Consider the following 14,424-nt stretch of genomic DNA (forward strand, 5'->3'; position numbering starts at 1 on the left):
GATCAGCCAATCATTATCACAAGGTAATGTTTGTGTTCATACATACACTCAAAGCTGGGCATAGGAGGGGCTATCACTAAAATATACAGTACATCTCACGTTTTATCATCACAAAGCTGCAATACAATAATATATATTAGAATTGCTCTTAAAGAAGTAAAAGCACTCAGATATTAAATTGTGTAATTGGGTCACTCATGCTGCTTATAGAACTGCTGTGAAATGTTTTAAATTGTAGATTTTATTTCGAATCAGATCATGGCTCACGCTGTACAGTAAGTCTACAGTCTGACCATTGGGTTTTAGCTAATCTGGCAATAGGTATGTCTATGTGTTATTTCTGTGTTATGCTGCTTCTGGGAAACTGACTCCAATGCAAAGTGAACGAGGGGGTTATAGACAATCTTGGCTCGCTCTGCTCTTTGTTTGTGAGTGGCATCGCAGAAGTGGTTGGCAGGCTAACGGATAATCATGATACGGAGCTAGAATTATGATGTCTGACTCACCAAAGGTAACTGTAAACATCGGCAGCGACCGTAACTTCTTATAATGTTAATCATGGCAATAAATCTGTTAATATAAGCCTATAGAATCAAGCCATCCAGGATCCTGGTTAAAATAATTTTGTAAATCTCTATGGGAAAAATGAATGGCCGATTTTTCTGTGGAACCAGAAAACCAAACCACGCCCCTCTGCTATGCCCTATAGGTGGACTCGCCATAAGCAGCACTGAAGCCACACACATCAAGCTGCCAGCACTCATGATCAGACACACAACACTCTCCTCCTCATTGCCACGACAACCACACTCAGCCTATTGCCATGGGAACGCACAGTCTCTCTGCTCCCATAATCCATTTCTCAGCCAACAATGAGTATTTGACACGGTTCACACATGGAGACAAGCTGGATGGGGGGTGGGCGTGCGTGTGTGGCTGGCTGGTAGCCTCTTCTGCACTTCTGAATGTACTCCACACGCAACACACGCACATGCGCACGCAGTTGCACACATCTCACGCTCACTTCAAGGCGCGTTAAATGCTGTGCTAGATGTGCTAATATGCGAGTGTAGAGTCACTCATTTTACTACGAAAGAAATAAATGGAATGTGACAATATTACGCTTCTGTAAATATGTGTGTAATCTCATTTTGATCGTGTCTAGGGAATAGATGAGGGATGAAACAAATCATAGCAAAAGCGAGCTCTTGTTTAATTAACCCACACATCTCTAATTTGGGCCAAAAATAAATGAATTACATTTCAGTAAATAGCTAAAATAACCGATCTACAAGCCCAAAAATACGTCACAGCGTGAGCTTGCAGATGGACGGCAGCGCTTTGTGTTTCCGTCTGCTATGCGTACGACGAATTACAGTAGGCTATAAGAGATTAATTTCCGAAGCCATTAATGAATGCGTGTTTATCAGCTGGAGGCACTCAGACTCATTTTACAGTAAACATGGCTTCAGGTGCTCTTCACCTGATCAGACATATTGCTTAATTATTGATCAATGGCAGCTTCGTAATCGTAGGTCAGCAGCACATTCGTTGTTGTATGGCAGAAAAATCCTCGTATCTTGTATTAATATTTGTATGTTTTTTTCGTAAATTGATGCCCTGCTGCATCATACAAGCTGTGTAGCATAAACATATTGAAAATAGCAGATCTACAAGCTCACAACACGTCACGATGCAACGTGCTGTGCTTTTAGATCAGCTATTTTCACAATTTTAAAATGCTTTCCTTTTTTTTTAAAGGAATGGTTTGGGGCACCAAACTACCAAAACACCCGGCAGCGACGATTTGCGTGCGTGCGTGCACGTTTATTTTTTCTCCAGAAATAAGAAAATGGTGAGCTGGCTCCTGCTGCTCAGCCCAACCCCCCATCATCATCATGGCCACCCGACTGGGGGACGGAAAGGGGAAATAGAGGGAATGAGAGAGAGAGAGAGAGAGAGAGAGAGAGAGAGAGAGAGATAGAGAGATAGAGAGAGAGAGAGAGAGAGAGAGAGAGAGAGAGAGAGAGAGAGAGAGAGAGAGAGAGAGAGAGAGAGAGAGAGAGAGAGAGAGAGAGAGGTGAACGGGGGGATGAGGAGGTGATATAAGGGAATGAGGAGAGGTGAGTGGATTGATGGGATACAGTACAGTATGTGGAATGTTTGAATAGAGGGATATCTACCAGAATGGACTCTGAGCCGGGGGGATGAAGCAGAGGATGAGACACTGTACAAGGAGGCTGGAAGGAGAGAGCGAGTGATAGAGGTGAAGAGGAGGATGGTGTTAGGCCCGACTGTATATGCGTATTATTTGACCTTTTTGACGACATACAGTAATTATGTATTCTGGGCATAGGCTAAAGTTCCCCGATCTACAGTACAAGCTCACAGCGCGTGGTGACACATTGAGTTTGTAGATCAACTATTTTTGAGAAAATGTTAATAGGGCTTAAAGGTATAGGGTACGTGATATTTTTTTAGTTCAAGCTAAACGTTTTGTTTTTTGTTTTGTTTTAGCTCTATATTGTGATAGTAATCATTGCTATAGAGTGTTTGTTCAGAACATGGATCTCTCTATCTCTCCAGCTCTTTAATAAACAGTAAAGTGCATTTCCAGGTGGGTTGCCAATTTCATCCAATCAGGAGAGTCATCTTCAGTTTTAAATTGTTAAAACTATCTCCGCTCATTTCTTTGTGTCATCACTTTCAATTTCCTTTGTTCATCCTGTATCCTGTATGAGTTCTCTCTTCTGATTGGATGAAATTGGTATCCCAAATGCACCAAATGCACTTTTCCGTTTACTAAAGAGCTGCAGAAACAGGTTGCTGAACAAACACTCTAGACTAGAGCAATGAGTTTAAATCGTGATTAAATCACAATTTGAATCGTGATGCAACAGATGGAAATACAGGATCTTTGTAATAGAATTGACAATTGACAAGAAGATAAGAGAAGAAAACTAAAAGACAGAAAATACTGGCTTTGTAAGATAAATAATAATTAAAAATGTTTTTGTCTAAAAAAAAACATGGTCAGGTTTTTAAAAACCGTGAACCCAGTATCGTGATTCAAATCATATCGTGAGTTGAGTGAATCGTTACGTACATGCCTACTTATTTTAACAAAGGGATATCACTTACCATACCTTTTCAAGCGGTTCAATCAAATTGATTTGCCTTTTTATTTAAACTAGATCGGTGCCTGTGGGGTCTCTGCGGTGCCCGTTGGGCACTGGCCTACTTGGAATGATGCAAGTTGGAAATGAATGCCCCACCCAGATATTATGCGTTGGAGCCTCTACAGCGGTGCCCGTTGGGCACTGGCCTACTTGGAACGATGAAAGTTGAAAATGCCCCACCCAGATATTATATGTGTCCCTTTTATGCCCATATATGGAGTTTTTTGTCAGGCCTTTTTGGGGCAGAGACCTTTTTGGGCCGGTTCTGGACAACCGTGGGTCCGACCGACTCGACACCGGGCACTGCACCACCTGCTGTGGCGTGTCGAATTTTAAGCCGGTGGGGCTAACGGTAACGGTTCTCGAGTTACGTGGATTACACACACACACACACACAGACGTACATACAGACAGAGACTTGGTGCATTTATAGATAGATAGATAGAAGATAATATCAGTCAAAGCATCAGTAATTGATGGTCTATCGAAATGGCATCACCGTCTTGCCACCTACCTGAGCCCTGCACCTCGTTTAAGTAGCCATCATCAGCCACCGCCTGCAGAAACAGTGGAGAGAGAGAGAGAGAGAGAGAGAGGTCAGAAACGTGTTCACAGTCAATCGAACAAAATATGAAAACTGACTTCACAAAATGCAGCCGGCTGCAGTTCTGTTACACAAAGGATAGAACGGTTTGTGACATACTGCTCAACACGGCCTTGCAGTGTTGTGCAGACTCTCAGGCTGCCAAAATAAAGTCTTGCGTCAGATGACATCTTTCACTTCATCCGAGCAGATTCTATATCTATTAGAGCAGTGGGTTCTCTAACTTCCTTTACCAGTGTACCCTCACTGCAGAGTATGGCCATCACCAGCACAAAACATTCTGCATTCCTGATACTGACACATTTTTTCCCCGTTTAGCTTTTTCCTTTTCACGGGTGCTCCCATTTTGTCCTTGTTTTCAGTTGTACATACATAAGTGGCTGTACGTTGAAACCACTTATCCATTCTTTTTTTTTTCCTTTCGACTTCCATTCAAAACTCACACAGGCCTTGTCGAAAATGGATACAGCGAGCAAGTTGTCAACTTGTATAACAGCAATAGGGTGCATTAAAGATTTCATGATATAACCAATTTCACGAACATGGGATACATTGTTCATAACAAATACCAAACATAAAAGACCCCTAGGAGTACCCCAAAATACCCATAGTGTTAAGTAGTACACCATTTTAGAAAACTGCATTAGAGCGTTCAGGTCCCTGTTGATCTCACATTTTGTTTAAGGACAGAGTATATGAAGTAATGTAAAATGATATATGCATCACAATTCATATCCTTAACCACTTAAACCCTTTATACGTCCCTGTTTTTGCCGAATGTTTCTAATTTTGCCAAAATGTTTGACTACTACGACATGCCCGGAATGCAGTTTCTGGTAACAGTAATAGACAAATTTTGAGCAGCCCTGGCCCCTTACATAATCTACACTAGTCTATATTATACACATTAAAGTGGAACACTGCTTAATAATTTTTGAATGAATGTCTGTTATTCCTGGCACATCATCAAGCGACCAACTCTCCGCCAAAGTCAGAAACGAGATAACCGAGACTCGATCTTTGCAGCTAGCATCGTCGAAACGTAAAAATATGAGCAGTATTCCATTTCGGACCCATTTGTGAACGTATCTGCTAATAGTGTGGATCAATAATAATAGACTTCAGAGGCAGGGGAATTACCAAGGCGGGAACAGAGAGGAGAGACTCCACATGAAATGTGACTGAATGCTTTGTACAGAAAAAAAACAAAACATGGATGCACGCTGACATGAGATGAGAAGCCCTTCTGATGATAGTAGAAGACAGAAATGCAGTGGATCACACGTTTTCCAAAAATCAGGTCATATCTTTACACAGCAGGACACCTGATGGAGGAGGAGAGGACACATTCGCACGCACGCATGCACACAAACACACACACACACACACACACACACACACACACACACACACACACACACACACACACACACACACACACAGATGGAACAGGCCTATTGAAAGAGGACTGAAAGGCTGTACAGTATGTACTGTATCAGTATGTTTTTCACCTTCAGTCTCTTGTCTCTGTTCTCTCTCTCTCTCGCTGCTCTGTATCTCTCTCCCTCTCTCTATAGTCCATCTCTCTCTAGTCAGCAACTCTCAGTCTCAGACATCCATCAACATACCGTATTGTGATAATACACGCTCTTCCCAGAAGGCACTGCCCAGCCTAATGATATTAGACCCACGAACAAGAGACCTGTGGTACCCAACATGAGTGTTGAAATCTCCACTCGCATCAAATCACACGGCTTGGTTAGTACACTAATCGGATGTGACGCTCTCCCCACCTGCGACCAGTAGTACACAGCTGCGCGCGCGTACGAACGCGCGTGCGCAAACACACACACACACACACACACACACACACACACACACACAAGGTCACACGCACACACACGTAGAACAGAGATGGAGAAGTGAGGATGAGAGAGAGAGAGAGAGACTACTAGGGCCTAATTTTAACTTTTTGTCTTACAACCGCATTGAGCGCTCAACCATTAATGAGCCTTAACAGAATTACTTTTCCACTTCATTTGGTTGGTCAGAGGAAAACTGTAGCACTGCGGAAGTGTTTTTAACCATTTACTCCCCAGAGAGACCCAAGCCTTTTCATTTAAGCAAAGATAGCAGATCCATTCAAGCTTATGGATAGACTATTTCCACGATTCATGCTCCTTATAGGGGTAGATGTTTCTTGTGTTCACATATCAAAATGCTGTAAAATATATAGAGTATACCCAAATATACAAATAATTTGGATGAATTCTACATTATTAGATTTTCTTTCCCCTTCAAAAATGTTGACAAATGACACGAAACCCTAAATTGGAATTGATTACAGATTACAGATTGATACTATACTATACTGTACTGTATTATGTCGTGTCAGTAATGCACTAGCCTGGAACTCACCTATGCTTTTTATGGCATAGGCAGCTCCCGGCAGGATCCGCCGGGAGAATATATGCGCAGCTGCGTGACATGAGACTAATTACTTAGAGCGACAGAGAGAGAGAGGAGCGTGTGTGTGCATGTGTGCGTGTGTATGTCAATTTTACAAAGGTGCAGACAATCAGAAATCAGCAGAGAGTGAGCAATGTTTGCGCTACTCTATGCCGAATTGAAGTGGACTCAGACCCAGACTTTTTTTTTCTCCCTGGAAATAAAAACGTCTGGGTTTCCGAGGCTAGTAATGCACAGACTTTTAGGTATGTTGACTTGAATATCGTCTCTGTTGGACAGAAACCTTGTATCTTTCTCCATATTTTTTCCTTTTTTTCTTTTCAGTCGGACTTTCGGCCACCGTACGCTTCACTCTACTAGCATATCATCTTCCCGTTCACTTAGCTGTTAGCGCGGCAGAAAGAATGCCTCGTCTCTCCTAATACAGGGAGCTCTCCGTGGTTTTGATCTGAAGGATATACTAGCGCTTCATTTCTGCTCCTCATCCGCCTCTCGTTCAAAATATTAACGCTTTTTGGATCATGTATCGTATAAATAAAGTAAGTAAGTAAGTAAGGTAGCAAAATATTTCTCAGTTTTGTTTTTTAGACCGGTGCCCGGCTGTAGAGCACCGAGTCGGTAACGATGGAAGTTGGAGATCCATGCCCCACCCCGGCTATGCAATACTCGTTGTACCCTTGTCAGAGTACCCGTTCCACCCATATATATGGAGTGTTGTGATGTCAGAACAGGCCGGCTCCATATATGGAGCCTGGGCAGGGGCCCTGTCCAGGCAGAGGACTTTTGTGGTGGTTCTGGACAACTGTGGGTCCGACCGACTCGACACCGGGCACCGCACTCCCTGTGGTGGTGTGGGTGATGTGTCGAATTTGAAAACGGTGGGACGAAAGGAGTTACGTAGATTACAGATGTACGTACAGAGACTTGGTGCATTTATAATAACATATATATATTTTAAAAATAATAACGTTTTGGTTTTAGAAGGTTTCCACATGACAGCGTCGACAATCAATATTATGTAACGTTTTGGTTGTGGATCCTGCAGGAAGAATTGCTGCTATAGTAACAGGCATCCAAACGAAGTGTTGGGAGGGAAACACATCATTATCCCACACACCTGAATTCATTCACACCTCTTTCAAGTCACTTTCAGACGCCCTCTAGCTTTGTCATGTTTGTCCCAGGGTTTTACCTTGATAAAAAAATAGGCCTTTTCTGGTTCAAAGGAAGCTGAATTTTAAAAGGAGGTAGAACAGTTCTACAACTAGAGCACTAGGGTTCTCAACGTTCGGTCCAGGGACCTCCAGGGGACAGAAATGGACGCTTAACAGATCTGTGACTACGAGACAATGTACAAAATTGACCCAAATTGACCGGTTTCATTTGCACACCATAAAAGTTAACACATTTAGACTTGAGGCCTATTCAAAAACTTCTTACGTTTTCTGAACAACTTCAAATATCACACTGTCGGGTGGAAACCATGTCCAAAACTGTTACTTAAAATAGCTAAAGTAGCAGCTCTACAAGCTTGAAATGTGTCGCTTCGCAATGTGTCGCTTGCAACTTGCTATCAGGCTGGCAATGCAGCCTAGGGTGCCCGGACCACCACGCCTGCAGCCCGGGCCAACGTATCTTCTACTTTTGATGCTTTTGTGTGACCCTGTAGATTAGAATGATCAAGGAGCGTTAATATATGAAACAACACAGAAAGTTAGAATAGGTGCCCGACAGCAATGATACAACTAATGTGACATGGAAGCTGTTGCGGATTGAAAGGTATAACAACTTAGACAGTAGGTTACAACATACATGTCTAATAATCCAGATATCAACTAGCTGGGTCCTTGAACTTGAAGGCGTTGAGAATCACTCAACTATACTGTAGCCTCTATTACACTGTAAAATCTTCAGTCCAGTTGGACCGCTGCAGTGGTCCCCAGATCACCACATTGATTGTACCACTGGTCTAATTAAACCCAGCCCCACATAATCACCGTCTTCCACTATAATGACTTCTGTCCAGTTTCTCAACTCTGCTCCGTGTTCTGCGTCTTGAAGTCCAACGTTAGTCCCTCACATCACATCGTCCCAGATTTACGGAGCGAGAACTGATTTAGTGTAAATGAGGCTATTCTGATGATTAATTACAGCGCGGCTATAGAATTTAACCTGTGTGATCCCATTGGGTTTAAATAAATTATCATTGCTTTCCCTCTCAGCTCATTAAAAACCCAGATCTGGCAGATGTAGCCTAGATCTGTCTGTGCAGGAACAGAGATATAATGGGCTCATGAAATAATATTGCATTTGATACTATAATGAACCTGTGGTACGAGGGGTCCCCCACGGTTCCAGAGGGTCCCCAGCAAAAGGAGGAACCGTTTTTGTATTTTATATTTAGAAAAATAGCTGATCTACTGTACAAGCCCACAATGCGTTGCATTGAAAAGCCTTGTGAGCTTTCAGGTCCTTTCAAATGGGGGTCTGCAAGCCTAATATATAGGCTACATATTAATCTGGGGGTCCTTTGAGAAGCTTTGCAATAACCAGGAAAATTATTATGGGCATAATTGCAGGTAAATAGCAACAAAGGTACAGTTATGTATGTCCAGGAAAAGCCTTTTTTAACCTGATAAAACTGGGAAAGCATCAGTGTCATTTAGCTATGTATTATGGGGTGTGTGTGTGTGTGTGTGTGTGTGTGTGTGTGTGTGTGTGTGTGTGTGTGTGTGTGTGTGTGTGTGTGTGTGTGTGTGTAACAAATTATTTTGAGATGGTGCTGGTCCGTGGCCAAATACATAGAATTGTGGGGGTCCTTCATATGAAAAAGAAAAACTGTAGACATTTTGTAGAATTGCCCTCAGGGAATAACATCTTACCAGCTATAGGGTGTGATCTGTGCTGGCTGGCTCATATATGGGCTAATCTATTGCATATTGTGCGAATAGGCTACGATTTCATTTCCACCCAGTGTGATGAGATTGCTGCGACAAAGGGCAATAGCCCATGTCACTGTACATTCACACGCCGCTGGGGGCGAATGAACGAAACAACTGGTACCTCGGCCCCGAAATGGTGTGTGTGTGTGTGTGTGTGTGTGTGTGTGTGTGTGTGTGTGTGTGTGTGTGTGTGTGTGTGTGTGTGTGTGCGTGTGTGTGCGTGTGTGTGTGTGTGTGTGTGTGTGTGTGTGTGTGTGTGTGTGTGTGCGTGCGGTGGGGGCGACACGCACACACACACATATACGCTCAGTTAAACAATGAGCTGGCAGCAACATGCAACATGAATGATCCCAATCCAATTCCCACTGTGGATGAATGGATCCTTTGAAAGTCTCGTAGCATAATAGATAATGCACAATGTAATTTATGTCGCCTTTTTAAACGCCACACCTGCACCATGCACGCTTTGTTAGAAACAATGTCTACAGATTAGCATCACTAAGGCAAAAAAGCCCCAAATTCATTGCCCTAAATTCCAGCAGCAGGCTCTCATCAATAATATAATTAGGCTGACTTGTTGTCGCGCTGCACGTGTCACATTAATGTCATGTTTTACAAAACGATTCACAGCTTTTACATGTCAATACACATTAGAAGACCTTCCTCTTTTTTCTAGGCGCACCTTTGAAGCCGTGAGTACAGTTATTGTCATCAAATAGGCCACAAGATAAAGGACAAAAATAAATCTCCATCATATATAGGCTATTCTTTCTTTCTTTCTTTTTTTTTCTTGTTATGGCCCTGGGTTCCCTCCCTGGCATCAATCAAATGGGGTTCATCATCATCATCATCATCACCATGCTACAACCACTGTCTGTACTCACCTCCGTCAACACCGGAACCCAGAGACAGGCAATCCCGATCAAACGCAGCATTTCACGGCCGGTCAAACTCATCCTGCCCGGAGAATCCGTGTCATCATATGCATAGCCCGGAGTAGACCACGCTCTCCTCTCCCATCTCTCGGTCACACAAACTGAAACTCTGCGTTGAGCCGCGGAACCGTCCTCCTCTCTCTCTCTCTGTGTGTGGGACTACTGTGGCGCAAAAACAAACCCTCAGAGTCCTAGACCCTATATGCCCTAGCCTATAGACGCGGCTCGGACAGGTTTTACGCGCGTGTATTTTACAGCAGCAGGGTGCGGCACTGAACGCAGGTCCGCAAGAAACCCACACCAATATAATGAGAATAATGGTTTAATAGCTCTGCAAAACCGCTAGGCTGCAACTTAAGCTGCAAGCATTCTCTCTCTCTCTCTCTCTCTCTCTCTCTCTCTGTGCATTGTAAAATCCTGAGTGATAATGATGTCAGAAAAGAAGAACAAAATTGCCGAAGCAATATAATAGCCTACAATCCATTAGTGAAATGCAAATAAATATTAAATAAAATACAGTTAATTATAGTTACCATCCAGGCAACCCGGCCCCCGCCTCTGGTAGCTAAGCTCGAAACTATATAGTGAAACTAATGTGAAAAATGAATGATTTTCAGCAGTTTTTCACAAACTAATGGCATTCTCAAAACCGCACGCACACACAAAACTGAAAACCTCACACACAAAATGCTAAACACATGACTCTCCTTTTCCATGATGACTCTGTGCCATCAAATCTCTTAACTGTTCCCAAAATGGAACTCGTGCTTTCATTTGGTACACAGTACACACAGCCATATTTTCAAATGACACACACATACCATTCATTGAGTACACACAACTAAGCATTGGCTGCACACTACCAAGTATTTACAGCACAATGGAGTGAAATGTTTCAAACACAATCATAGAAATGGAACACACATGAATGACATGACTCTGGAGAATGAGCCATTTCTCATTTGTAAATTGACTCTGTGTAGGCTCACTTTTTCATAGTCAAACATAAAACAGCACACACATATGCAGCAAATATTTTTGTTCTTTTAAAAAAAAACTATAAACCAGCCTGCTCAAAGCCGGCTCTGTGGGTTCCGTTCATATACCTTGGCTCCAAGCTGAAAATAACTCAATATAGGATTCAGGAAAGGAGAATAAGGTGGAAGGAATAGAACAGAAAAATGTTCTAATGATGCCATTAGGTACATTTGGTATGTATTGGGTTGGACCCTCTGGCTCATGGTCAAACCATGATTGAGCACATGGTCAACCACAGTTGCCTGAATCTCATTAGATATGACCGTTCTCCTTCTTCTTTCTCCTCTTCCTCCTCCTCCTGTCACAGTCTCCCTCTCCCTCAGTCTGTGACTTCACCATGGCCACTCCCACATTCATTTCCACCACACTGCAGTCCCATTTACACACCTGTCTTCAACTCTCTCATCCGCCAACCTGTGTGAACACTTTGCCAATCATGTGCTCCTATAAAACTGGACTCTTTACAAACTCTCATTGTCAGTTCATAGTTTGATGTCATGGTTTCTTGTCTGTGGATTTCTGTTTTGACTACATTGTCATTTTGCAATTGCCTGATTCCTGCCTACTACGTACTTCTAGTCAGTGTAAGATCTGCCTTATTCTTTATTAAATACTTAACATCTATTCGTGTTTGTTGTTACTCTGCACTTGGGTTCGACTGTCTAGATCCATGACACCTCCTCTTGACCTCTTCCTATCCCTCCTCCTCCTCCTTCTTCTCTCTGTCTACCTACTGCTCTACCTCCTCCTCCTCCTCCTCCTGCTCTCCCTCTTACCCCTCTCTTTCTCTGGTTGTCGATCTCTTCAAGGTTCTCCATTGTTCGCACAACAAAACAGAGGCTCGCAAGTCCCTTTTATGCTGCAGTCCTGATTGCAAATTGCTCACATTCATTCATTCTCATTGATCTGAATGTTTGGAGATTTGACTATTTGTGTGTTGTAGGTTGATGCTTTGAGATTTTGTGTGAGAAGTGTGTGCAACAACTGAACATTGTGTGTAGTGTTTGGACAACAAGGTATTGTGTAATTGACATCAGAGTGTAAAGAAGGAAAGAGTCTAATGCAGATAAGGGGGTGTGATGTAGTGAAAATTGTGTCGAGCTTCAGGTACATGCAGTGAAGGTTTTCGTGAAAAACTGTAATTGTCATTGAGTTTTTCTATGAGATGAGTCTTGTCTTCAAACATACCACCTCAATTTCAATTAAAATTTGAGAATCGGCATGGCTTCATATAGATCAAACCAATCTTACTGTATGTATGAAGTGTGGGATCCTCTAAATCGAGACTTTGAAAAATGGGACAAACACCCCATTGTAAAACCAGCCCACTGAGATTTGCAAGGGCATTCTCAGTTTCCACGGGAACAGGCCCAACAATGGATGCAGAGCTGAACTAGGCCAATTTCAACTTCAAAATTAGAATGCAGAAAAGAGAAATCACATTCTACAAAAAATATGTGCGTGCGTGCGTGCGTGCGTGCATGCATGCATGCATGCATGCATGCGTGTGGTTGAATCAATTGGCATAACAACTAAATTGGGGAGAAGAAAAAAACAAAGCCCTTCATTACCAAGAGGAGAACGTAGAGAGGAGTTCCCTCTGTCAGCTGGTCCTGAGGCTGGTAGAGAGAACTATAGGCCCATTCCCAGAAAGGACGTAGTATATTCCACCGGGGTTAAACCGCTTCCCGTCTAATATCGGAACAGGAACCAAAAAATGGCCGCCGGTTCTGTGAAAGCACCAAAGGTTCCAAGAATCTAGAACGGAACCAGTTCGAGAACCAGTTCGAGAAAGTTATTTTGGTGGAAAAGGGGCCATAGAACTTCCACAAGCACACACACGCACACGCACACGCGCACACACACACACACACACACACACACACACACACACACACACACACACACACACACACACACACACACACACACACACACACACACACACACACACACACACAGTGTCAGTTGCAGGGGGGCAGTCAGACAGATATTTTGTGAAGCCACTAAGGAAATCTGGACTTCCTGAAAGTTCATATAATGGCCTGTTGTGGTGCTGTCATTGGGCCCAAAAAACCCCATATCTCCATAGAGGTCCATCTATTTGGGCCCAACTTCACCTAGACTGTATTACCTTAATAAACATGGTCATGAATACTTTCTGCTTCCAAAACCAACGAAGAAGTCCCGCCTCGTTGTCTGGGCCAGCCAATGGCCAGCTGGGCCCAAACGGATCTAGAAAGATGGCGATTTACAATTCAAGGACTGACTGGCTTCATCTTAGGTCCATATCAGACCCGGAGAACGCTTTGTCCATATTATTTTACAGTCTATGGTCAGATGCAACCAGATATTTATCAGTGCATGTCACAGTCTTATTTTTATTTATATATTAAATTGTATGAAAGAAATATACAAGCTCAGATCGCAGTTATGAGACATTTCACCAATAATGTCATGCCCAAAACCAGGGATACCAGCCGGGTTGACAGTGATTAACAGAAAGCTATAAACTATAAAAAATGAAACTAATATAAAAAAAATCAATTTTGGGTTATCATTGTCAGCAGTGTTGCAGTACATTGATGTGACACTGGATAAAATGTGTGTCTCCGTTTTCTACAGCGTAGCAGCTCCTGTTCATATAGCCTAAAGTTGCTGAGACAGGAGCAACGTCTTCAGAAAATACGAATGGTCAATATTGCCCTGGGCAGAAATGGGGTCTGACTACTGCGATGGTAAAAATAAAAATGCCTGAGGACATAAAGCTTTGATGAAAATCTGTGCTCCGTTTGTTGGCACAAATGCTCAAATGCATTGCATCAAAATGGGTATCGGGTCTTGGGGGATGAATGAGAATGTTATATTGCAGATCAAGTATTCAATATCAATACAAGAAATATCCAACTGCCATGTTGTTTTCACTGCCTCAGCAGTTCTCAAGAACAGACACACTGTGCTGTAGAGGGAGAAGTGGTCAGCTCAGCTATTTTGCGTGTTTGTTCATAAACCAACTGAATTAATTAAGCCTGTCCAAATAGAATTGCCCCCGAGGTTGCATGCCAGAACAAGACAGAGTCTGAAAGCTTCACTAGCAGCCCCCTAGAGTCTGTGCTGCTGCTTACATCCAACTGGGAGTTGTGCCTGAATGGTGGCGCGATGGGGAAAGGTCATGGGGTCAATAAAATCAGTAGGGTTCATCCTGTTTGCAAAGTGGAAAGCTTAGCTAATAAGGGTTTCGCTGCTAGAGGAAAGGC

The 14,424-nt window shown here is 42.9% G+C and overlaps 1 protein-coding gene across 1 annotated transcript in view; it reads right to left on the bottom strand.

The window, feature by feature from the left end:
• The window catches only part of LOC308332856 (neurotrypsin-like), a 33,058-nt gene extending 22,280 nt beyond the window's left edge, over positions 1-10,778 (bottom strand). The window contains exons 1-3 of the mRNA XM_080788973.1: positions 10,663-10,778; positions 10,079-10,291; positions 3,694-3,736 (exon numbers count right to left, since the gene is read on the bottom strand). Coding sequence (XP_080645099.1) covers positions 3,694-3,736; positions 10,079-10,150 — 115 coding nt within the window. The 5' untranslated portion in view covers positions 10,151-10,291; positions 10,663-10,778. The remainder of the gene's footprint in view (positions 1-3,693; positions 3,737-10,078; positions 10,292-10,662) is intronic.
• Between the last annotated feature and the right edge of the window lie 3,646 nt (positions 10,779-14,424).

The sequence above is a fragment of the Protomyctophum bolini genome (assembly GCF_963924005.1).
Source record: "Protomyctophum bolini genome assembly, chromosome: 18".
Taxonomy (NCBI): domain Eukaryota; kingdom Metazoa; phylum Chordata; class Actinopteri; order Myctophiformes; family Myctophidae; genus Protomyctophum; species Protomyctophum bolini.